General features: G+C 33.5%; 1 protein-coding gene across 3 annotated transcripts in view; it reads left to right on the forward strand.

Moving 5' to 3' along the window:
- The window catches only part of LOC145243486 (long-chain-fatty-acid--CoA ligase 5-like), a 174,500-nt gene that overhangs the window by 81,267 nt on the left and 65,946 nt on the right, over positions 1–27,287 (forward strand). For all 3 annotated transcript variants that reach the window (XM_080106429.1, XM_080106427.1, XM_080106428.1), the window contains exons 5-9: positions 4,862–4,957; positions 11,929–12,028; positions 15,479–15,654; positions 20,129–20,161; positions 24,661–24,712. In XM_080106429.1, coding sequence (XP_079962555.1) covers positions 4,862–4,957; positions 11,929–12,028; positions 15,479–15,654; positions 20,129–20,161; positions 24,661–24,712 — 457 coding nt within the window. The remainder of the gene's footprint in view (positions 1–4,861; positions 4,958–11,928; positions 12,029–15,478; positions 15,655–20,128; positions 20,162–24,660; positions 24,713–27,287) is intronic.

A 27,287-nucleotide genomic window follows, 5' to 3' on the forward strand; every position in this document is an offset into this window, starting at 1 on the left:
ACTTTTTATATCACATCTAAATCATAATATCTATGAGTAAATAACGGGGGTCGCCTGTCTATTTAATTTGCCTGACTTTGAAACGTTTAATATTCCACATTTTTGGATCACCGCGTGTTGCTTTCCTTTTCGGTATAATAATAATGATAAAAAAAAAAAAAAAAAAAAAAGCGAAACTCGATTCGATTGGTCAATGTTGACTTCGCCGTCATATAATAAAAGTGCTTTATTACCCCTTCCCTAATAATAAACGGGGTAGCCCCCCCCAAAAAAAAACAATAATTAAAAACTATCCCACACCAAAAATATTCACTGCTGAATAGCCATTGCTTATGTCGTCGTAACACCCCGCTATGGTCCTCATTAAGTTGCCACCTGTCAATCAAACCTCTTTCACTTACTCTTTGTTGACTTGACTCACGTTTTAATCGATCTTGCATTGCCACTGTCGCCATAGCGCAGGTATTCAGGCTAAGTCTATTGGCCTCAAGGCTCCGGGTTCGAGCCTACCTGCCACAATCCCCCGCTCTTTTTTTTTTGTCCATTTTTAAAATCGCTATCGTTAATTTTCTTTTTTGTTCTGCTTTACCCCAACCTGCCAAACACACACACCTACAAACACCCGGGCAACGTCGGGTACCCCCCGCTAGTCTATAATATATAAAAGGCAAAATGTGTGTTAGTGTGTGTGTGCGTGTGTGTATGTGTGTGTGTGTGTGCATTTTTGTGTATGTCCGGCAAAGGCTTTTGGGGGGTCCGGGGGGGGGTAACTATGTCTTAGACCATTTTATATACTCCTTAGATTATAATATCTAAGATTTACGAAACGACTTCGTAAATATCTTTTATTTCAGCGACTTTTATGTTACAAAATTCGCTGTGAATTCATTAACCCTACTACTACTACTACTACTACTACTACTACTACTACCACCATGGCGTGATGTTTAACCTAGAAAACCATACGTTGACGTTCAACCACCTGTGTTTTTAAACGTTTATTTTCCCTGTCTTCGTAGCGTCCTGCCATGTCATCAGACTATTAACCTCAAGGCTTCGGGTTCGAGCTTACCAAAACTTTTTTTCTTTTCACCTGGGCAACGCCGGGCATCCCTGCACTGTTTTTTTTTTCATCATGTTCGCTGTTTTTTTTTTGTTGTTTTTCCGATTTTTAAAGGAGTTTAACATCGTTTTTTTTTATTTTATAATATTTAAACAGAGTTATTACTTAGCTTATTCTTTAGTTTCCATTTTGTTTTGATCTACTCCCCCTCCCCCCAGACACGCACATCTCCAAACATCCGGGCAACGCCGGGCACCCCTGCTAGATAAGTATAAGGCGAAGTTTTTATCTGATACTGTTTGCTGCCGACTTCAAGTCGCCTATTGTTCTACGTCACTGATTTTTATTCTCAATTATTGTGAGAAAATGACTTGTCGCCTATAGTAACAATTAATAAGATTGCAGAAAGGACTTGCCTCAAATTCCTGGATTCATTCGTGTAGCATCTAAGATCTGGTTACGGGTAAAAAGGAAAAGGAAAATGGCGTCTGCATCTGATTATATGTTTTACTTGCAAAGTAATGCGAAATCTTGCTACTCATATGCAAATAAGAATGTGCCGGCTTGGATAAAAAGCCTGTTTTCAGTGGGGGATAGTAATTTTTCAGAATCGTGAGCTTGGATTACAGTGTGTGTACATACAGTATTGAGGTGTAACGATTTTAATCGCAAAAAATCAAAACCACGAATGTCACACAATGTTAAGATAACCCTTAAAACATTTGTTTATATATGTATGTACTTTTTTATTTTTAGCTTTTAAAATTCATTTCATTGAAAAACATGCTGGATGGCATCGTCCTATTGAGTATAAAATTCCTACTTGTGGGACATCAGCTTGGGTTATAGCTGATTGTAATGACCACATCCCTTATTTGAGACGAAGTAGGTTCATTCCATAGTCGGATGTCACCGCAGTTTGATTGATCTGTGTTTGTTAATAGACTTTCTTGTGTGTGACGCGGTTGCTCATGTGGCAGAGTACTCGCCTCGCATGCAAGAGTCTCGGGTTTTGAATCACGAGTTCAGATATATCTAACTGATGAGACCAAATGAGGGCGAAACTCGAGTCTTTGACTTCCGGTTTGTTGGCTGTTATTGCTCTTGTAAGCTGCGACATTGTTTGGCTGTGGAAATAATTATATAATCTCTCACATTCTGAAAATTATATATATTATCATCCACAAAATCATGCTGTTGTTGAAACCAGATCATCAGTTTGTTGATGAGTGCAACTGGAAATACTGTTGCTTCTCCTATGGGAGACGTCTCCTTGAACTACTTTCACCTTTTCTCGTTCACATGCCCCTATTCCGAATTCGTAGCAGTGGGCTGATATCAGTGAACTTTTTTTTCTCTCCCAATACGGTCATTTAAAATTTTTATGGTTAACAGATTTCAAACTGATATAAATCATTGCACAGTAAAAATGATTGAATTAAAACAAAAATAATTTTTCTTATTTCAAATTATTTAATCAAAATGCCATTTTTTATTTGATTACTAAATTTAAAAAGTTCCCCCCCCCCAGTATTTTCAAGTTAAATTCAATTTTTTACGATATTTTTGTTTAGTAAATTTACTAGAATAGCTTTTTTTTTTGGTTTAGTAAATTTATTAGAATAGCTTTTTTTTTTTTTGTTTAGTAAATTTACTAGAATAACTTTTTTGGGGGGTTAGTAAATTTACTAGAATAGCTTTTTTGAGGGGTTGGTAAATTTACTAGAATAGCTTTTTTTTTTTTGGTTTAGTAAATTTATTAGAATAGCTTTTTTTTTTTTTGTTTAGTAAATTTACTAGAATAACTTTTTTGGGGGGTTAGTAAATTTACTAGAATAGCTTTTTGGGGGGGTTAGTAAATTTACTAGAATAGCTTTTTTGGGGGGTTAGTAAATTTACTAGAATAACTTTTTTGGGGGGTTAGTAAATTTACTAGAATAGCTTTTTTGAGGGGTTGGTAAATTTACTAGAATAGCTTTTTTTTTGGTTTAGTAAATTTATTAGAATAGCTTTTTTTTTTTTGTTTAGTAAATTTACTAGAATAACTTTTTTGGGGGGTTAGTAAATTTACTAGAATAGCTTTTTTGAGGGGTTGGTAAATTTACTAGAATAGCTTTTTTTTTGGTTTAGTAAATTTATTAGAATAGCTTTTTTTTTTTGTTTGTTTAGTAAATTTACTAGAATAACTTTTTTGGGGGTTTAGTAAATTTACTAGAATAGCTTTTTTTTGGGGGGGGGGTTAGTAAATTTACTAGAATAGCTTTTTTTTTGGTTTAGTAAATTTATTAGAATAGCTTTTTTTTTGTTTAGTAAATTTACTAGAATAACTTTTTTGGGGGGTTAGTAAATTTACTAGAATAGCTTTTTTGGGGGGTTAGTAAATTTACTAGAATAGCTTTTTTTATGTTTAGTAAATAAATAATAATAACTTTTCAAATTTAGTAATCAAGTAAAAATTACATTTTTGTTTGATTAAATAATTCGAAATAAGAAAAATGATTTTTGTTTTAATTTAATTTTCTTTACTATGCAATAATTTATATCAGTTTGAAATAGGTTAAACATTAAACAAAAAAAGTCATTGTAAATGACTGTAATAGTTGGGGAAAAAAGTCCACTAATATCGACCCGCTACTACGACTGTGAAATAGGGGTATATGAGCGAGAAAAAGCGAAAGTAGATCAAGGAGGCGTCTCACGCAGGAGAACCATACTGTTCCCCATAGGATAGCAGGATTTGTGGTGAAGATTTATTCCTCTAGATCTGCTGTGTTATGTCAATATCCATGCTTATTTACAGGGTAACACTGAAAAGGGTGTGGCTTCTTACCATGCGCAGCTGGTCATCCATTAGGTAGAAGCATTTTGTGCATAAGATATTGATGAGATGCATCAAAACCAGTCGAGACCAACGAAAAGTGCTACCCTTTTTCTAAACATTTCATTCCAACTTGACTGGTCGGTGCAAAAAGTTTGTAGAAGGGACGTTTTAAACCACTGTAATTTATTTCATGCATATTGTTATTATAATCACATTGACACACCAGACTCCAACAGTGCCGATTCAGGAGAGGTGTGGTTGGAGATTGCACAACACTTGCCTCATAATTACACACACAGCTGCCCCTACAGGGGGTATCCTTTGTCTTTCAAGACTGGACGGAGGCATCGATATATTGTTATTGCTTTAACATATAACCATGATTAATGTATAACTGTTTTTGTTTCAGACTTTTAAATCATTATTCATATTTTTCTGCAGTATTATCAGCAATGTTGAAAAAGGGTCATCCTCCATCATAATAGTGGCCGTCCTCACACAGCACTACTAACTGAAGATCTCTTAGGAAAATTTGGTTACAAAATATTGACGCATCCTGCATATTCTCCTGACCTAGCTCCATCAGATTACCCCATGTATAATAATAGGATTGCAAAACCATTTAGATGACCTTAAGTTAACATCAGGAGAGGAGATTGAACACGAGTTAGATTCATATTTCACATCAAAACCTAAAGAATTTTACAAGAGAGGAATTTATAAGCTCGGTAATAGATGGGATCAATTTATAGGGAGCAAATGCCATTATTATTATTATGAAAGCTAGTTATTTTTATGAATAAAGATGTTCAAAAACAGTTTTTCATTTTCAAGATGAAATTTTAAATCAGTAAAAACTTTTGAACCAACCTGATATAATCATAATTTTTGTCTTTTTATATTGTTTTCAAATGAAACTATGTCTGAATTTCATTAATTTCTTTGCTTGAAAAACTTTTTTTCTTCTAAATTTGTAGGCTCATGACAAAGCCCAACGCATTGGAAGTGGATTATTACAGCTTGGAATTAAGTCGGATGATTTTATTTGTATCCTTGGCAATAACAGACCAGAGGTAAACAATTCATTTTCACATCTTTCATTATTGAAAACCTACAGATTTACTTCCATTAAAATAGAGATTATGAATTCAGTGATATAAGCGCTATATTTCTTTGTGTACCGCCTAGCATCCATATTGCTTGACCAATCTTCACCAAACTTGGTCAAAATACCAGTCATATTCTCAGAACTGATTAATTTTAGGCCGAATGTCAAGATCATAAAAGGTGAAAGTCATACTTGTGAAAATAAATTTGAGTTTTATATTTTGTTTTTGAAATCCTTTGAAGATGAGGCTTCATAATTTGTGCACTCATTTTTTTGCGAATTGTTATCCTTATCTTTATTGTTGCTGTTGTGTCACCACGTTTCAGCCAACTCATACTCTGATCTTGTTCAGGTGATTAACCACGACGGGAGAGAAATGCTGAGTCTTGTAACTGTCTTCCATAATTGTTGTTGTCTCACCACGTTTTGGCCAACTAATCCTCTGGCCGGCTTTAGGTAGCATTGAGGCTGAAACGGCACGGAACAACATCAACAATTATGAAGATGAGGATAACAATCCACAAAAAATGAACACACAAATTTGGGTGTATTTAATCACAGAGATTCACGATGTGGCACATATTATAGCCAATGAAGTCCTATCTCTTATTTGATCCTGATATTGATCACGTTTGACATTATCATGAAATTTCAGCTTATTATCTTATAAGCTATCATGGCTGATTTGTATTCTTCATTTATTTATTTATTTTTTAATCTCAAAGTATTGTTTCAATGAATTAAGTCAGAAGTTTCTTATTACGTGCGTGGCTACCTGGCGTTGCTGATGGGACACGGATAATAAAATAAGAGTTTTAAAAAGTGTAACATCTTACTCTGTCTCTCTCTCAGCTGGTTCAAAAAATATATCTATTATATCAAAAAATATAAAGGTGAATTACAAATCTGTTTTCAGTGTTTGTAAAAAAAGCTACCATTAACAGTTTTCCTATTTATGTACGACAAATTAAGGCACGACAAATGTACGTTAAGGTACACGAACTACTCCTGGCGATTCTCCATTCATGTGATATTTAGGCACGACAAATTAAGACACTACAAATGACTCCTGCTCTTTTTTAGTCTTTTTCCCCATCCCTTTTTTTGCTAAAATATTTCAGAAAATAAAATAAAACACATGTTTTTTATTGTTGTTTTTTGTTGTTGTTTTTTTCAGACAGGAAATAGTAAAAAAAAAATCAGTCAAACATAAAAAGTAAAAATGTTTCTTTAGTTGTTGGTTGGTTGTTTTTGTTTAACGGCATATCAACCCTTTTCAGGTTATATAATGCCGGATCCAAAGATTCAGAAGAAATTTTTTTTAATAGAATATATTTGTTGTTTTCAAGTCGGTTTCTATTTAACCCATAGTAGGGACCCAAACAGGTACTACCACTCCGGGTCAGAGTGGAGCTGGGAGCAATGGCAAGGGTGGCTCCACACTCCCCAAAACCCGCAAGCTGAGGCCTCACCACTGGATATAGTTTAAGGTCATATCCAGGACCAGTTTCCTTAGTAAATGTTTATCAAATAAATGACAATAAAATTTAAGTATATTAATAAATTATGTAATCTTTTTTAAAAAGAGACAAGTGTTTTTTTTTCAGACATAGGGGGAAAATTAAAAAAAAAAACAAAAAAAAAAACAAACAAAGGAACTACAAATTTAGTCACAACAATTTTTTTTTTCACTAAAGATTTTTGTAAAAATAAACAAAATTTTTCATAATTTTTACAAAATACAAGTCAAGCAAAAATAGTTTACTTTTTAAAATACTAAATATTTTAAAATTCAGGATAGTTTTTTTTATCCATGTTAGAAACGTTGACTGATATTTGAATTTTAAAATAAAACATGTATGGGATACGTTTGAAGCCAAATTACAACTCGACATTATTAAAATAAATAAGTGCTTATTTTTAAGATATATATTTCGGAATAAAATCCCCTCGTCAGTCTTTTATATTTTTTTTCTTTTTCCTTGCCATGGTGTTAAGTTCAAGAAAGTTGAATCAAGAATTCACGTGGTGTTAACTGTGGTGTTGTTTTCGAAATGCCGGAAGGATGTGCCTGGCCGCGCGATTTGAAAATCATGGTAGTTTTTTTTTTCTTTTTTTATCCGTGTTAGAAGCATTGATCGAAATTTGAATTTTAAAATCAAATACATATGGGATACGTTTGAAGTCAAATTATAACGCAAAATTATTAAAATAAACAGTCAGGTGCATCCTTCCGGCATTTCAAAAACAATATTGCAGTGGACATCACATGGACTCTTCCTTCAACTTTCTTCAACTTAACATCATGGCGAGGAATAAGGGAAAAATTATAAAAGACTGAGGAGGGAATTTTATTCTGAAATATATATCTTTAAAATAAACACTTGTTTATTTTAATAATTTCGCATTGAAATTTGGTTTCAAACATATTCCACATGTATTTTATTTTAAAATATAAATGTTTTTGCTTTTTTATAGTAAGTATTTATTTTTTGTTTTGTTTTTTAGTAGTAAATGTTCACAAAAAAATGATAATGAAAAGTCAATATGGGGACAAATTATTTAATTCCTCTAAATTTGGCTCGTCAGTCTGGAAAAAAAAACGGTATGCCAGTTCGTCTAAATTAAAATTGTTTGCATCTTGTTATTGTTTGAAATAAAGAATCCCAGGTTGCTTGAATGACGTGCCTAAATATCACATGTATAGAGAATCAGCAGGATCAATTGTTGTGCTTTGTTGTAAATTTGTCGTACCTTAGTTTGTCGTATATAATTAATAAAAACTCTACCGTATGACAATTAAAAACGGGAATTGTTTTTCATGCAATGATTTGGTCTTTGCTGATCTTATGGAAACAAAAATGTTACAGTATTCCTGTTTATCCTAACCAGGTTGGGCTCTGATAGTATAAGGTTTGTAAATGTATTTTTTGTAGTTTCAAACTTTTAGCCAGACATACACACATACACACGACCTTTGTTTATTATAATACTAGCAAGGCTACCTACATAGCACGGAGCAAAGGTATAACATATTTCTATTAAAAACTTTTTTCTTTCTCCTTTCCTTTTTTTCTCCACCTAGTCCATTCCTCATTATTCACACACACACACACACACACACACACACACACACACACACACACATGCGTACACACCCACGCATACACATGCGCGCATCTACACACACATCAAGGAATATGTTGGTGTAAGCGAATTAGTCCATGAAAAACAATCAGTTACTTCGTTTTAGTTAGTGGCTGGAAAACTGTTCCCCCCACCCCGACGAAATCTGCATTAAGGTCGAACGCTTATCATTGGCTATTTTTTTACCTTGAAGTATTTTTTTCTTTTTTAGCTCCTTACATCAAGTGGTTTCATGCCTTGTCCAGAGCGATTTTCATAAAACAAAGAATAAAAACAAAATTTATTTCAGACAAGTTTGGAGATAATTCTCCTTTGCTCACTTAAACATTTTAATAACAATTTATATTTTTAAACACAATTTATTTGTGGCAGAAGCATTGAATTAATTACAGACGACATGGAACGTCCGGCGCTGTCCGCCATGTTGCTTTTCTCTTCCTGGAGCTCTTTAGTCTTTTCAAATATCTATCAGAGGCGATAACTCTTACTTTCTTTATTTAGAATTATTCCCCCCTTTTATCTCTATAACAAAAACAAACTTTATTTCAGAAAAGTTTGGAAATAATTCTCCTTTACTATCTTAAACATCTCAATAAAAACTTATTGCGATTTCGCTATCTTTTTCAACTTTTAAATAAACAATTGTATATGTTTACATTATAATTATCTAGTCATTCATTTCTTAACATTAGTTTCTTTTCATGCAAGACGCCCATAGGCTTCCATAACCATATCGATATATCGCCTCTGTTCTGTACGGGTATCTACATGTTTAATTGTGAAGCAAACTTTGTGTAATCCTCAACCACACCTCTAATAAATTGACACTGCTTGATTCCCGTAGCAAAGAGAAGTCCAAGATGACTGGCAACAATGTCAAGATAAACACAGAGCAAATACAGCATCTGGTATTACCAAATGGTCACCCATTTAATACTGACCAAGCTCAACATTGCTTAACTTCGGTGATCTAACAGGAATCGGTGTGTCAATGTGATTATGCCGTGCATGAAGCATAGATTTGTTCATACAAAACACGCATTTAGACTAAATTACTCTTGAATGAGTATGTTTTCTTTTAATCAAAGTGGGCACAATTATATCGTAGAGTCTTTGTATGCACCTAACGTTTATAAAAATATGCCATTAACTGTTCATAGGATTTTAATATTTTGAAATTACATTACCAGAATTTTTGAGATGAGGATTGATAATTCATATTATTCGGACTAATGTTCTCATCTTGAGTGTTATTTTGACAACATTTTGGCCAATGTAACTTTCGACCTTCTTCAGGTATATCTTGTCGAACACGGAGATCTACACAGAATTTCGAATGAAACTCTTTCATTTAATCCATGGGGATAGCATACTCTCATTCTGTTAGCCATGACCGGATAGAAGTCATAAGTAATTTGCATTTGTATTCTGAGTATCTTCTGAAAGTTGAAGGTTCAATCTTCAGTGCGGGCGATACTTTGAATACAATTACGAATTTCTTCTACTTAATCATGGCTGATGGAATGAGAGCAGGTTACCACACCTGTGGATTTGATAAAGGGCTCCATTTGAAATTCTGTGTAGATTTCCGTGTTCAACAAGAAGATCGGAGGTTACATTGGCCGAAATGTTGTGAAAACAGTAATCCACATAATCCACATAATCAGAATATTCAATTTTATAAAAAATACTGATCCTAAAAACTGTTCTCTGTTTTCGCAGTGGACCCTCATTTTTTTAGTTTCTTACTATGACACTATCGTCTGCCGGGAGAGTTACTTGGTTGAGGAAGCCAGTTCACCGGGTGTTAGACATGATATCAAACGAAAGGCACATGGAGACATCAATGGGTGGATATGTCGTCGGTTATAACCGGTTGGTATGGGTCGCTTCTTGAGTCTTCATTGCGTTGCTACAGGCAGCATTTCCATCGTCGGCATTAATGGCAGGGGCTGCATGCTGAAATTTAACGCTTGTACAAAAATAGCGAACAAATGCATTTTTTATAAAAAATATAAAATTTATTTTACATTAAACAATGGAAGAGCATATTTAGTCGTCGACCAATGCGTGCAGAAAAACTGCTATTTTGTGTCCGTCGCATACAGGATCCAAGCTTCAACTGTTTTTAAACAATACAATTATATTTCAATTCTCTTTCAATGAAGAAAGAGAGAGAAAAGGAGTGAAATAAAGAGAGAGAGAGAGAGAGAGAGAGAGAGAGAGAGAGAGAGAGAGAGAGAGAGAAAGAGAGAGAAACATTTTAACGCATATGTTTTGTTGGTTTGAAATTCAGCTATCTGCATGCAAGGCTGACCTTTCTCGGATGATTTTGACACCGCCGAATTTTCATAAACACTTGTCAATCAAACCTAGTTGATATATATAAATATTTATTAATTTTATTTATTGCCGACTATTATGAGACTGGTTGATATATTCTAACATTTTCAAAATCACAAAGCACCTGCATGACATGCTTTCACCTCTCCACAAGTACAGAACAAGTTAGGCACAAGGTTAGAAGCTAGGTATAAGGGTTATTAATATAGAAGTTCCCAGCTCCCCCAAAATGGGAGCTACGTCATTGTGTTACATTACATCAGATGGCTTCATGCATTGTCTGGGTCGAATTTGAGTGGAATTTCGAACTGAGCCCTGCATTTAATCTACGGGGGTAACATGCTCTTGTTCTATCAGCAATGAACGGATAAGAGTCTTAATTCGCAAGTGTATTCTTCGTATCACCCGCACTGAGGATCGAACCTTCAACCTTCAGAAGCGTGTCACTCACAACTGAAATTACCTAATAATTTGTGCATTACGTCACGTGTCCTTACAAATAACACTCAAGATAAGAACAGTAGTTCCGATAATCCAAATAATCCACATTACCCAAATACTCAACTTTATGAAAGTACTGAGCCTACACACACACACACACACACTCTCTCTCTCTCTCTCTCTCTCTCTCTCTCTCTCTCTCTCTCTCTCTCTCTCTCTCTCGACATTACATATTGTTCTTAAATTCAATGATTATTTCCAACTTTTTTTAGGTGGGATAAGAGAATTAGGATTAACTTGTCGTTATAGGTATTAATTAAAAAAAGAAAGACCCCCCCTACACACACACACACACACATACACACACACACTATTGCTTAGGTGAATTGATTTCTTTATTTTTTAAAAAATTCTTTACGGTCAGTAATTTCTTTACAGTTGAAATATAAATAAATATCCAAATATCAAATATAAATAAATATCAAAATATCAAATATAAATAAATATACAAATATCAAATATAAATAATATCAAAATATCAAAATATCAAATATAAATAAATATACAAATATCAAATATAAATAAATATACAAATATAAATAAATATACAAATATAAATAAATATTAAATATAAATAAATATCAAAATATCAAATATAAATAAATATCAAATATAAATAATATCAAAATATCAAATATAAATAAATATCAAATATAAATAAATATCAAATATAAATAAATATCAAAATATCAAATATAAATAAATATCAAATATAAATAAATATCAAAATATCAAAATATCAAATATAAATAAATATCAAAATTACCAAAATGTTAATGTTTACTTATTTATATGAATAAAGGCAAACGTTATTTTTTTTAGTCTCGTGTTTACAATAAACTTATGAATGAAATGTTTATTATTCAAAATTTTTGTTTAAAGTATTTTAAGTAGCAAAGTTTATGAAACGATATTAGGCAAGCAAACTGTTCTCTATTTTCACAGTGGACTCTCGTTGATCTTGGTTGCACGATGTACTCGATTGTTATGGCTCCGCTCTATGAAACACTCGGCAGCGAGTCTTCAGCTTATATCATCAATCAGAGTAAGTTCTCTTTTTCTTTCGATCAATTGCGACACATAAATCGCCGATCATTTTATAACAACAATCTATGGCAGCTCATTGTGCATGTGTTCAGAATACCAAACATCTTTAACGTCAAGGATGTGAGTTCTGTTATAGAAGCGTTGATTTAATTTGAATAAAATAAAATACGCATCAAGTGTGCTTGAAAGTCAAATCACAATGTAATAAGAAAATAAACAAATATTTTACTCGTTTCAAATTTATAAAAAATATATTTCAGAGCTATACTCCATCCTCAGTATGTTGTTGTTGTTGTTGTTGTTTTTTTCCTTTTCTTCTTCCTTGCCATGTCGTAAAGTTGGAGAAAGAAAAGTGTTTGTAAAAAGCCGCGCGTTGTATCTCAGCGGTTGTATTTTGAAATGTTGGATCTATGCATAGATTTCATCGGTGAAAAAGCATTAAACACATCCCTTGTATAAGTATACCGTGTCTTCTTCTTCATCTTGACCCTCTGCTGCCGGCCCTCATTTTCACTTGTGCATTGTATCTGCTACAAGTTTCTATTTAAAAAAAAGGGTTGGAATTTACTTAATAACGTCCGTTATAGAAGCGTTGATTTAATTTGAATAAAATATGCATCAAGTGCGCTTGAAAGCCAAATCACAACGCAATATTACGAAAATAAACAACATTTTACTTTTATTTATAATTTAAATATATTTCGGAGTCAAACTCCATCCTCAGTATTTTGTACATCTTTTGTTTTTTTTCTTGTTTTTTTTTCGTTTGTTTTTTTTTCTTTTTTTTCTTTTGTTTTTTTTTCTTTTTTTTCTTTTTTTTTTTCTTCTTTCTTGCACAAAATACTGAGGATGGAGTTTGACTCCGAAATATTTTTAAATCATAAATTTCAAACGAGTAAAATATTTGTCTATTTTTGTAATATTGTGTTGTGATTTGGCTTTCAAGCGCACTTGATGCATATTTTATTTTGTTCAAACATTTTTAAATTTTATATTTACACAAAAGTCTACACCCCATCAAAGGTGATGTTAATATATTGACTATCCTCTAATGCTAATGATCGATATACTGCCAAACATCCTTCCCTTATCTTTAAGTTTGAGAAGGAGTCTCCTTGCTGCTTCCGTTGCTTGGAGTCTGGATAGAAGGTATCAGTCAAGAATAGATTCTTGATAATTGGTCTGACTGGTGCGGAGCCAGGAACTGGCCCAGTACCTGTCGGGCTGGATATAACCTAAGAGGTTCATCCTCTCAGGCCTTGCCACCCGGCTTTCAGATGGGGTAAGTTGCCTGAGGCGCCCTAGTGGGGAATGCTGATGGAGGTGCTCAGGCAACTTTTGCTAGGCGAGAGTGCCCCTTGTTTAGAGGCGTTGGTTGAACATCCTTATTTTCCAATCTTGTGTCACATCATGCTGAGGTGGGTAGCATGTAAATATCTACACTGCCAAATCTCCTTCTACTAAAATAATAACGTAAAGCCTGTCTATTTCTCGAAGTTTGTCATTGATAGCCTTAAATCTGGCAAATCGATGTTTGATTCTAGCTAGCCAGTTTCTTTTTTTAATTTCATTTCTCTGTGAGAAAAATGTGTTTCTGTTCAATTTCTTTAAAATAAAATACTTATTCCAGCTAAGAAGATCGTTAAAATGGAGACATTTTTCACAAAGGATCTGAACAGCAGAATTAGTCTATGCCATGGATTAGAAAAACATTCTTTATGTCCCCTTACAAAAATTCAAATATAAAGATACTAAACCTTTTGTCTAGAATCCATATTCCAATTTTGATCCAAAATTCGTATAATTTAGATGTTAGAAAATTCTAATACTTAAGGGATCTTAAGAAGACACCGAAATTCTTGCTTGATCGATATTTAATCAAATTTAATGCAAATCTGAAAACAATTAACTTTTAAATAATAAAAATACAGAAAGTATAAGTTAACATTGCATTTTTAAATGCTTCTATATAGGACTATGAAAACAGCATATTCTTTTCATTGTTTTTACTCTCGAGTATATATCCGACAGAGTTAGACACAATTAACCAAGAACCACATAAATCTACATAAAAACATATAAGATATCAATGGATATATACCTGAGAATTAAAACAAAGAAAACAATATGCTGTTGTCATAGCCCTACTATATATATATATATATATGTTCATATGCATAAATGAATAACTACAAAAGAGGAGTTCACTTTCATATTATTGTCTAGAGTTTCAGATTGTTTGTTTTTTTAAGCCAAATTTTGCAAATTTGACCTTTTTTGAAGCAGATTAACCTTAAAAATTGTATTTGACCTTTTTAAAGCATAACGTACGGACTAACTAAAGAAAGAATCAAGAATATTACATACAGGGTGGAACAATAAAGTTATTACTCTAAAGAAAACAACACTACAACTTTATTTTAAAACTTTTATTGAAAAATCAATTCAGGTAACTTGATTATGTAGTAGAGCTGACATTTATTCAATGTAGCTGCCTTCAGCCTCAATCACCGCCTCTATACAGGTCTGGAACTGGGAGCATACCTTTTCCACAAGTGCCGGTGGGAGCTCGGCAAATACCCAGTGGATGACAGCAATCAGGTTGGCTTTGGTATTGTGGGAGGTCATGTTGGTGATGTTCTTGACATATGACTAAAAGTAATTCAACGGGTTCAGGTCGGGGGAGGAGGGAGGCAGTAAGAGAAGGGTACAAAGTCGTAGCATTCCTTCTGAAGTAAAGCCTGGGTCTCTTTGGACTTGTGAGCAGGCGCCGAGTCCTACTACTACACCCAGGGTCTACCAGCGGCCACCTGATGGCATCAGAGGATCCCCACACTCTTCAGTACACTTTGGTGTTGACTTTTAAGCCGACTTCAAGGATGTGAGGTGGTATGAAGTGGCCCTCATTTGAAACCACACCAAGTCCGTAGCTGTGACTGGAAACTTTTTTTTCATCACCCTGGGCATGTTGCTGTTATTCGTGGCAATCCAGCGATATATTTTGAGGGTGCTGGCAATGGTCCTGTTGTCATAACTTGGATCGGAAAAGAACATGTGTTGTACAGTGGCACATCAATCTCACTCACTGAACATTGTGTCACTTTCAGACATGATAGAAGGCTTGTATTGCTCTTGGGATTTGTACACAACTGGCCAACTAATAGATGGTCTGCAACAAAAAAAGAAAACCTATTTTCATTAAACGGAAATGGAATCATGCCTTCTTTTCTAGGGTGACAATTTTATCATTCCACCTTGTAGATGTTTTTACACTCAAACAATTTCCTTGTTTAAATTTGATGGATTAAGATATATTGTAGTTTATTCAATTTTATTAATATATTTTCCTTATTTCTTATCACTTCCTACACCGATGATACCGAAAGCATGAGACACTAATGTCTGTTGGTATTAAAATAATTATATATATTGAACTTCTTTTTCTTAGCTGAGTGCCCCTTGATCTTCTGTGAAGATGAAGAGAAATCAAAAATGTTGCTTAGTGGTGCTGATCCTTTAAAGAGCGTCAAGATCATCGTTTTAATGAAGCCCACTACAACTGACCATAAAGAGCTGAAGGAGCTGAAACCACATATCAAGTTTGTCACTCTTGCAGATGTCGAGGTGAGTTCTGCCTCTCAATAAATCTTTATTGTTCGTCCATAGTTAAGAAGAAAAAAAAGAGGATTAAGAACATTTGCAAAAAAAAAAAATAACTTATACCAAATGCAAGAAAATTTAATTTTCTATCAATCTTCATGGCTTTTAAACTCAAAAATCGAAAATGAAACAAAAACACGACTAATAAAATTATACAGATCGGTTGGAAATTAAATTTTAGATCGTTTAGTAACGGTTATTAATTATATTTTGTTTAATTTTCGATTTAAAGTTGTTACCAGGTACATTCAATAAGTTTCCCGACTTTTTTTTACAGACATTTAAAATTGTCTTAAACTCCTGAAAATTTACTGTTATTGCTACACATCTTATGAGATGGCTGACTAATTATGATTTCAGATTCAAATGAACAGCTACAGTAGGAATTGGAATACACCATACTAAAGCCTGATTGTCACAGCTGGTGAATTTCAAAAATGCAATCTGGAAGCGAGGACATTTTGAAGAACGATATGCAATAAAATTCCGTTTCAAATTTGGGAAAAATGTTACAAAAACGTATGGAATGCTTCAGACTACTTTTGGACCATCTTGCATGATTCGAGCATCAGTTTTTGAGTGAAAGATTCAAGGAAGGCAGGGAGTCTGTAACGGATGATGAGAGAGGTAAGGGGGAGTAAGGAAGTCAGAACACCAAAGTTGATTGACCAAATAAAAAATTTCATGGATAAGGACTGTCATGTGTCCATAGAGATAATAAGTGCACAGTTTGATGTCAGTGTGGGAACTGTCGCACATTTATTTATGAGGAACTGAAGATACGAAAGATTTGCGCAAAGTTTGTCCCAAGGGTGCTGAAAGAATATCACAGACTATTTGACCAAAATGGACATCAAGACAGTTCCTCACCCTCCCTATGACTTTTGGTTATTCCCTAAGCTCTCAAGCAAAACCTTAGAGACTGTCATTATGAGACAATTGAGGAGATGAAAGAGGCTGATATGAGGGTCATTGACATGTTCACACAAGAGGACTTCCATGGGGGCCTTCCAGAAGTTGTTGGAATGGTACAACAAGTGCATTGCAGCCGGAGGAGATTACTTCAAAGAAGGCTAGAGTTTCATGTGTGTATTATCAATAAAAATGTCCATACGAAAAAAAGTCTGGAAACTTATTGAAGGCACCCCCATAAATATACGACACTTAAGCTTCATATCAAGTAAAAAAAATGATGCCATGTTGAATCCGTCAGGTTTACTAGACTCTGAGGGAACGATATAAAATCTCAAAAAAAAAAGAAAAAAGAAAACACATAAAGTGGCAAACCTGAAAAGCTACACAGGTCACTAAAAGATAAAAAAAAAAAAAAATGGAGTTTGCTATAAGTTATTTGTTATAAATATATTTTTTTCTTGTTAACTATACTATACAGTCAATCTGTGTTCTTTTATTTTCAAAGTACCCCAGTATAAAACCAGACTTAAATAGCAAATATTGTTTCGACAAATCTATTAGCGATATTTATATTTCAAGTCATATTATTTGGATTATTCAGAACGCCATTCTTATCGTGGATGTTTTTTCTCAAAACTTTTCCGCTAATGTAATCTCAGACTTTTTTTTGTTTTTGTGGTGAAATGCAAAACATGATTTACACAAGCGACGGTGCCTCTGTCTATCCTGTTGGGTGACAGAATCAAGGAAGGAAAGAGAAAAGAAAATTTTTGGTTTATGGGCGACTTATTAATATACATCTGGCATTAATTTGCATATGAGTACTGTGACGGCTGTGAAAAAGACGAAGAGGAAAAGCATAGAGAAGTTTTTGTTCTTTTTTTTTTGAACAGCTAAGAAAGATAGATAGATAGAGAGAGACAGTGGCAGGGAGAGAGAGAGAGAGAGAGAGAGAAAGAGAGAGAGAGAGAGAGACACACACACAGAGAACGGAACGGACGGTGAAGATGACAGTTGAAGTCAGGTGTTGGCAAGATGGAGTTCGAACGAATATTTATTATTATTATTATTATTATTATTATTATTATTATTATTATTATTATTACTATTATTATTAGGAAGAAGAGGAATCTGAGCGTAGCATGGATCGATTACAGAAAGGCTTATGACATGGTTCCTCATTCATGGATATGTGCAACACTATTGATGATGAAGGTTGCTGAGAATGTGGTAGGGCTTTTGGAGACAAGTATGGCTCAATGGAAAACGGTGCTGACAGCAAACAGAGAGGCGATGGGGCAGGTTGGCATTAAACGTGAAATATTCCAAGGAGATTCGTTATCGCCACTTCTTTTTGTAATGATAATGATGCCACTTAGCATCCTCTTGAAGAGAGAAAAACTGGGGTATAACTTTGGATCTGGTGACAGACGCCTCAACCATCTACTGTTTATAATTGATTTGAAAATATTCGGTAGAACGGTGGAAATAGAGAGAGTGGTAGAACTTGTGGGGACATACTCAGAAGACATTGGGATGGAGTTTGGGATTAGTAAATGTGCGGTGCTGGTGATGAAAAGAGGAGTAAAGGTTCATTCGAATGGAATAGTGCTGCCAAATAGAGAAATCATGAAAGAAATAGAAGATACAGGGTGAAAGTATTTGGGAGTGTTGGAGGGTGTAGGCATCATGAACAGAGAAATGAAAGAGAAAGTCAGGAAGGAGTATCTTAGAAGAGTGAAACTAATTGTAAAGTCGAAAGTGTATGGAGGAAACCTATTTTTTTCTTCGTGTCGTGGTGTTAAAACGAGGGAATTAGTAGTAAAAATAGCCCATATATATATATATATATATATATATATATATATATATATATATATATATATATATATATATATATATATATACGTGGGCGTATGTATGGGCGTGGCTTAAAGGCTAAGGAATAGTTGTATGTTTTGGTTTCGAATCTAGCTGATAGAACCCAAGTCATATATCTATATTTTTAGTTTTGATCTCACCTGTATATTAGGCTCAATATAATAATCGATAAAGAAATGTCTCTATAATAATAAACACGTAATCTGTATGAATTAAAATAACGTATTCAAGCGTATCTTACAACCGGACAACGCGGCCGGCCCGCTAGTATTTAATACTGGTTTTCTAATATTTTCAAAATTGACCTTAAAAATGTTTTCAAAGATGTGACTAAACTCCTATTTATAATTCGCATCAACCACGCACATACACATCAACTTCAGATTTGCAACAATCGTCAACAAGACCGGACATATCCTTTCTCTACTCACGTCAACAAGACCGGACATATCCTTTCTCTACTCACGTCAACAAGACCGGACATATCCTTTCTCTACTCACGTCAACAAGACCGGACATATCCTTTCTTTACTCACGTCAACAAGACCGGACATATCCTTTCTCTACTACCTCATCTATCACATGAAAAATAAAGAGAAAAAAAGAAAAAAAAAACTAAAAGGTTGTAATACACTGAAAAATTATATAAAAATGATTTTAATCATTTAGTAAAATATTTTATAACATTTTTTTTAGTTTTTTAATATTTTCAAATCATTATATATATATATATATATATATTATTATTATTATTATTATTATTATTATTCTATTTATGTTTATTTATGACACTGTGCAACAAATTTTATCTTTTAAAAAATACAGTAGAATCCCAGGATACGGCATTAATCCATTCCAGGGTTGGGATTGTAAGGTGAAGCAAAACTTTTTACAGTACATATTAAAAATTAGTAACAAAATACAGTACAGTATATAATACACATGTATATAATCAAAAAAGCATTATAAATAACACCGTAAGGCGGGGAAAATACCATAACCAGAGCCCGGAAAAACATTGTATTCCACATCATAGCCTGAAAAAAAAAAGTATTCTGGGACCACCGTATCCCAGAGGCCACTGTATCCCGGGATTCTGCTGTAGTACATGCATGCCACATTAGATCTGTTTCAGTGTAAGAAAAGTATCCCGACGCTAAATCTGACCTTTATTTCTCTAAATTAGTCACTGTTTTCATGTACTATAAATCATATTTTATTATTATTTATTATGGATGAAAAACACAGAATTGTCATTTTAAACAACATTTGTTCTCTTACCCCTCTTTTGTTGAGTGTCATCTTTCCTTTTTATATTCTAGCAGTAGTCTGCTAAGATGCCAGGATTCCATTTTCCTTTAAAACGTTCACTGAAGAATCCTGATGGAATCCATGATCATCACTCTCATCACTAAGATTCTCTGCAAAATTCTCCAAAGTGAGAATTTCGTAAAAAAAAAAAAAAAAAAAAAAAAACTGTACCTAATTCGAGAAAAAGAAGGTCAGAAATAGATTTTCCATACCATTGTGCATCTAAAGATGGACACAGATGTCCTGCACATTTTTGAGTGTCGCGCAGTGTTATTAGCATTTTATTTGGTTTTTATTTATATTTATTTTGATTTTATTTTTTTTGCTTTAGACTTTAGGAGAAAACAACCCCCGAGAACATAATGTAAGTATAATCATAATTATTATTCGTTTATAAGTTGATTTTCTCTTTGTGTTTTTGAATTCATTATGTTTTAAGAAAAACTGCAACATTTTTTGTTTTTCTTTGAAAAGGTTTAATTTATTGGTTTATTAGCATGGCTATCCTACGTTGCCTGACGGTATGTGCAATATAATAGAAGAGGTTAAAAAGTGTGTAGAACGTCTATCTTTATCTAAAGCTTCTATCTCACCCCTCTCCTCCTACTCTTTTTCGCCTTCTTACTCTCCCTTGTTCTCCTCCTTTACCCTCTCACTATCACCTTTTCTCATTTTCTCTCTCTCTCTCTCTCTCTCTCTCTCTCTCTCTCTCTCTCTCTCTCTCTCTCTACTTATATATGAGTCTGTGTAACGATAATATTTTTAAATAAATATTAACAATTATTTTTATACCTACAGACCAGTGGCGGCTCGTGCCTAAGATTAGTGGGGGTGCTGTTTTTAAAAAAATACCTATTGAAAAAAAAAAAAAAAAAAAACTAAAAGAACAACAATTCTCTTTGAAAAGGTTGTAATACACTGAAAAATTATATAAAAATTATTTTAATCATTTAGTAAAATATTTTATAAAATTTTTTAGTTTTTTATCTAAAGCTTCTATCTCACCCTCTCCTCCTATATTTCTTAATTCCAACTTTATCATGGAGAGACAGTTGTGAAAACTCAATCTGTTGAAGTTCACTTACCGTCGCAGAAGTTATTTCTTGGGGATGCAGGGAGGCCATGGTTAATTTTTTTTATATCAATTGTGTTGGGGAAGGTAAGTACTAGGTAGTCTATTAGTAGAATATCAATTAGGGTAGAAGGAATACAATGTTTACGTGATCCTCTTTTTGCGATTCAACTGAACCGGAAGTTTTAACTGGGTTGAATCATACTTTTATAACTTTTAGATTACAGATTTTTTATTAACGAAAAAAGTTTTACTATTTAACAACGGTTTTATTTATAAAAAGCTTTTTGTTAATTAAAAATATGCGTATAACAAAATAAGTTTTTCATTAAAATTGTTTTTTTAATACAAATATTTTTAACTTTGCCATTATAAGCCGTCGAAAAAGCAAAAACATTTTAATTAATTAAAAAATACTATTTGAAATTGTGTACACTTTACAGAGTAATAAAAATATATACAAATATATTTCTTTTAAACTTTACAGATTAAATAAAATTTACGGTCTTTTTCTGAAGGCAAACAAACAAAAAACGTTTTTTAAATACATTTTGGTACTCCTTGTGCGTTGAGTTCCATGGCGACCAGCAGAAAAAATAATGGTCGCTCCCTTAGTTAAGGCTGATGCATGCGCACGCAACATTTTTTATTTACTGACGTTGGCGTAGTAACTAAACGATTATTTGTCACTTTTACAAACATTTATTTATTTATTTTGAAAAGTTTTACTCTTTATGAATATTAAAAGAAAAAAGTTACTAAACATTTATTAATAATTTCTCACTTTTACAAACATTTGTTTTTAAATTTCTTTTTAAATGACGACTTTTATCGACTGTTTTTTTTTAAATAGTATTTGCGGATGGGTATGCTGATAAGAAATATCAGTTAAATTTTGCAAATATTTGTTCACCCCCCTCCAAATGATGTTTATTCCGAAATCCGTTGTTAACATGGAGAGGTTGAGGGTGTTTATTCTGAAAGCCGTTATTCTGAAATATGGCAAATTTGGTTCAAAGGGGAAGTCAAGGAAAACATGAGAGGAAGTAATAAAAATAGACATGAGGGATGAATAAAGACTTTTCCTCAGATAAATTAGTATGAAAGTCAATTTCTCAAAGCCGCTCAACACGTGTCAGTATATAAAACATTGTACTAAATATAATATGATGATGAAAAAATAATTTTTGATTAGATTTGAAAATCCTTTAATTTTTTTTTTTTTTTTGCTTCAAATTCTCTGAATTTTCTGAGACAGCTCGAAAAGTTTCCATTTTTTTTTTTTTGCTTGCTTCAAATTCTCTGAATTTTCTGAGACAGTTCGAAAAGTTTCCATTTTGTTTTTGCTTGCTTCAAATTCTCTGAATTTTTTGAGACAGTTCGAAAAGTTTCCATTTTTTTTTTTTGCTTGCTTCAAATTCTCTGAATTTTCTGAGACAGCTCGAAAAGTTTCCATTTTGTTTTTGCTTGCTTCAAATTCTCTGAATTTTTTGAGACAGTTCGAAAAGTTTCCATTTTTCTTTTTTTGCTTGCTTCAAATTCTCTGAATTTTTTGAGACAGTTCGAAAAGTTTCCATTTTTTTTTTTTTTTTTTTTGCTTGCTTCAAATTCTCTGAATTTTCTGAGACATCTCGAAAAGTTTCGATTTTTTTTTTTTTTCTTGCTTCAAATTCTCTGGATTTTCTGAGACAGTTCGAAAAGTTTCCATTTTTTTTTTTTTTTTTTGCTTGCTTCAAATTCTCTGAATTTTTTGAGACAGTTCGAAAAGTTTCCATTTTTTTTTTGCTTGCTTCAAATTCTCTGAATTTTCTGAGACAGCTCGAAAAGTTTCCATTTTGTTTTTGCTTGCTTCAAATTCTCTGAATTTTTTGAGACAGTTCGAAAAGTTTCCATTTTTTTTTTTTTTTTGCTTGCTTCAAATTCTCTGAATTTTTTGAGACAGTTCGAAAAGTTTCCATTTTTTTTTTTTTTTTGCTTGCTTCAAATTCTCTGAATTTTTTGAGACAGTTCGAAAAGTTTCCATTTTTTTTTTTTTTTTTTTTGCTTGCTTCAAATTCTCTGAATTTTCTGAGACATCTCGAAAAGTTTCCATTTTTTTTTTTTTTGCTTGCTTCAAATTCTCTGGATTTTCTGAGACAGTTCGAAAAGTTTCCATTTTTTTTTTTTTTTTTTTTTTTTTACGATTTATTTGCTTAAACATAATTTATTACTTGATTTGAAGATTTTATTTCCAAACATTGGTAAGTGGCGTAACGAATAAGACTACATCTGTGAGACCTTTACCACCAAGGACCAGCGTGACCTTTAGGTAGCGGGACGTGTCTTATCTATCCCTGTACCCAAGGACAATTCTGTAACACCTCTCCAAATCTATTCCGATCCGAAGAACTACACAGTTCTTTGGATTCCAGTGTCTTTCAATCTTCAGTAGAGGTCGGGTGTTTTCTCGTTCATTCCTCAAACCATGGATTGATATACTGTCAGTTTTGTAGCGCCGATCGCTCGCTGAAAATTAACAGCTTATTAAGCCAAAGATGTCGTCAAGCAAACGAGGAGAAAAGAAAAATAAGCTTCACAAAAAAAAAAAAAAAACTTCAGTGTTTTATTTTTTCTGCTCTAATTATTAAAATGCAAAACAAGTTGATTACAATCAAAATTTGGTCAAGATCAAAGTGTAGTATCTGTTCTTCAGATGCTGCACTTCCATTTCTTGTTCTCTTTCGGTGGAGGAGAAATCCTTCACGACTGAGACAATTTTTATTTTTGTACCTTTTCGCCACGTTAAAAAACGACCCTGGTGTCTAACTCTGTCCCGTGGGGAGGCATAGTAAATAGGTACAATCAAAATAATATTTACAAATTCTTTTTACAATATTTTAATAAATTCCTTTGAACAGTCAGTTACACGAAATCTCTGTTTTTTCCTTCACCTGATGTGTAGCGACGGGTTACGGGCAGAGAAAGGTGGTGAACTTAGTTTGGCGATTTTAAAACTCCAAAACTTCCCCCAGACTCTGACTTCAACTGTCAAAATTTACTCGTGCAACGGTCCTTATAGGAGGTGGTGTCGGCCTGAGGCCGGCTGGGTCCTCATTCAGCCAATCGTCTTCTGCACACCACAACGGGGCCTTGTCTGATTGGTTAGTTGGCCAACACATCTTTGCATAGTATTTAGGGATTTTCCCCAAGAATTGCGTAATTCTTATTTCTGCACATGACTTTGGGGGTCAATACCTTGACCCTCTAGGCTATATCAGCCCTTATACAAAGACAAAACATAATTTGTTTTGTCTTTGCAATTTCCCAAACCTGCGATCAGCAATTTATTGAGTCATCATTAAATTTTAACTTCTTTTCGTATTTGATATATCAAAATCCGTCAGATCATCCGCTGTTGTCCGAGACAGCTTACATAATAAAAGCTCCAATTCCGTGCCATTTTCGCCCCCCTCCTAAGGGGTTGGGTCACACATCCGGTTTCCTCTATACAAGAATATGATTAGCTGGTGTAAGTCATAAATACAGACGGTATAGCAATTAGTGGGCGACATTGAAAGACACACAAAAAGCCTAAATCGTAAACATATTACAAACTATGATAAGGAACAAGCGTTCATTAAGACGACATACTAGATTGAATTACTTGATTTGGTCGCCAAAACCACTCAGCTACTTCAAACAAATATGTATCTCAGATATCATTATTTTTTTAAATTTATATGTCAAAAAGTTTTTGTAATAGTTCAAAAACTCTCCATCAGCCGCCATTGATAATGATCTTTTTCTTTCAGCCTCCCAAACCATCAGATTTGTTTTCTTTATCATACACAAGTGGATCAACAGGTGAGTAAAAAGAAATGTTCATAAATTTGTTTTGTCCACGTGACCTCTTTGATCTTGTGAGTTCAAAAATCTTTCCTAGTAAAAATCGCCATATTTTTGTGTAAAATGCTAAATAAATATCAGACGGTAAACATGCACAATGTTGCATGCTTAGTTGAGGTGCATAGTTTCAATACATGCAGGCAACAGGCCAGTCATGGAGAAAATATCTGGCTCAAATTTGACCACCCAAAATTTGATTTCTTGAAAACGTTATTGCCTCTTTAAACTAGAGTCCATGCTGAAAAGTCAACCTACTTGAAATCCTAGAAAAGTAAGGTCGACTCCAGGTATGAGATCTTCTGGTTAGTAGGATTTTATATCCTACTAGCGAGGGGTACTTGCCCGAACCGTTGAGGCAAAGTTATAAATTAAAGTGTGAAAAAAAAAAGTGCGACGTTAACCATTGCCCCACCGCGAGATGCTAACGGAAACACGTTTGAATTTATTTAATTACTTGGATTTGGCAGGTGCCCGTTTTAATGACTTAATGAGGTCAAGTTTGACTGCGGGATGGTATTTCATTTACTGCGGGAACGCTTCCCAAGATGTTATAGGAAAAAGACTAATCCACATGCTGCGAGCGACAAATGTTTAATATTTATCTTCCCGAAATCGGGCAAATTAAATAGATAGACGAGCTTCGTTGTTAACTGTGAGATATTACGATTTATATGTGAGATAAAAAGTTTTAAAAAGTTGTGAACCGAGCGACCGCTTCTCTGAAAAAAGCCTTTTGTAGACATACAGAAAAAGCGAACACACATACATACATTTTCGCTTTTATATATATAATTATGTCCTATAACAAAACACTCATTCTTTTTCGAGTTTTTAGCTGCATTTCCTTTTTATGAGGATCCTATTTCTCATACCATGTAAAATCACTCCCGAAATATTTCTCCCTCTTTATGTCTCCCTCGTCACACGACTGTTAGAGTACGGTATCCAGGTCTTTGCTCCATATCTAATACATGATGTCTAGCACCTGGAGAGAGTTCAAAGACTGGCTGCTCGAATGGTGCACGGTCTATCAGATCTGCTCTATGAAAGCCAATTCAAAAAGCTTAAGCTTTTCCGCCTTGAATGATGATGATTACATGGTGATCTCATTTTTAGTCTACAATCTCACCAACGTACATACTGCGAGCGACAAATGTTGAATATTTATCTTCCCGAAATGTTGAATATTTATCTTCCCGAATATATTTTTTTCTTGTGACACCTCAGGCAAACATCAGGACTTATTATTCACTCCTGCATTAGAAAGAGGTCTACAAGGACACTACAAGAAACTATTTCACTACTGATTTCGATTGGATTGAAGGAGGGTTGCGTTCCTGGTCAGAGTTCCTGGATCTTGGAATAGATTTCTTATGTGAGGTAATAATTGCACCAACGATGCAACAATGCAAGGCGAATTTAGACAAGTGTTCAACTACTATCCTGTAATTCTACCACTTTATCACAATTGAAGCACGATTGTTTCATTTTTTTTCCAAATAAATTTAATGGAATTGAGTTGACTTTTATTCAATCAGAAAAATAAATAAAATAAATTAAAGTCAATTTTATCTTGTTCAGTTATATGTGCGACCATATTGGTGTACTTCTGCAGTTCGTGGGCCATGTTAATTTTCAGATATTTTCAAGTTACATTCAATTTTTGCAGTATCTTTTGTTTATTAAATTGTTAGGTTAAAGCACAAAATGATTAACATATTAAAAACGGGTTTCTAAATAATGACATTATTACTTCAGCATGGTCCATAAACTTCAATTTACAACTGTAATTCTAACAATTTTCATTTTGAAATTGTAGATACCAGACGATATTTTTATTCAATTAGAAAAATATTCGATAAAGTAAAATCAATTTCAAGTTTACCAGTTTATTAGTACACACAAGCAGAGTCAGGAACAACATTGCGCCAAATTGTTTAAGCCGGTTTTCATTAAACAGAAATGGGATCATGTTGTCTTTTCTAGGCTGACAATTTTATCATTCCACCCTGTATATATATATATATATATATATATATATATATATATATATATATTCCCGCAGGACGAACAACGGGGTCAGTTGGATTTCTGTGGGCCGCTGATACAGATTGGCTTTTAGGTATTAATTTGATGTTTGTGCTTGATTTGAAATATATTTTTTTTCTTGTGACACCTCAGGCAATTAGCAATAAACTAATCCCTTCTTAAAAGGAAAAGAAAAGACTTGGGTAGGTGGACCTCCTAGAACTGCACAGGACCAGAGACATACCTTAGTCAGTAGGGAACAATGGCTTTAATGGTGGAGAAGTCGAGTGCCAATTTTTTAAAAATCTTGTTTCTTGTTTTAAATTTGAGTTGTGATTTTGTTACGACAGTTTCTGAGACCACACGATTGGCAACATAGTCAGTATTAAAACTAATCGACAAATCCAACCAAAGACAGTGAGAAGCCGATCATGGTCTGTGCAATGTACACACATAAATCCAACTTTACAAAAACACCACAACTGATGAGGAAGTGATTGTGTTG

This window comes from Euprymna scolopes, chromosome 22 (assembly GCF_053919585.1).
Source record: "Euprymna scolopes isolate OS-2025 chromosome 22, ASM5391958v1, whole genome shotgun sequence".
In the NCBI taxonomy this organism is placed as follows: domain Eukaryota; kingdom Metazoa; phylum Mollusca; class Cephalopoda; order Sepiida; family Sepiolidae; genus Euprymna; species Euprymna scolopes.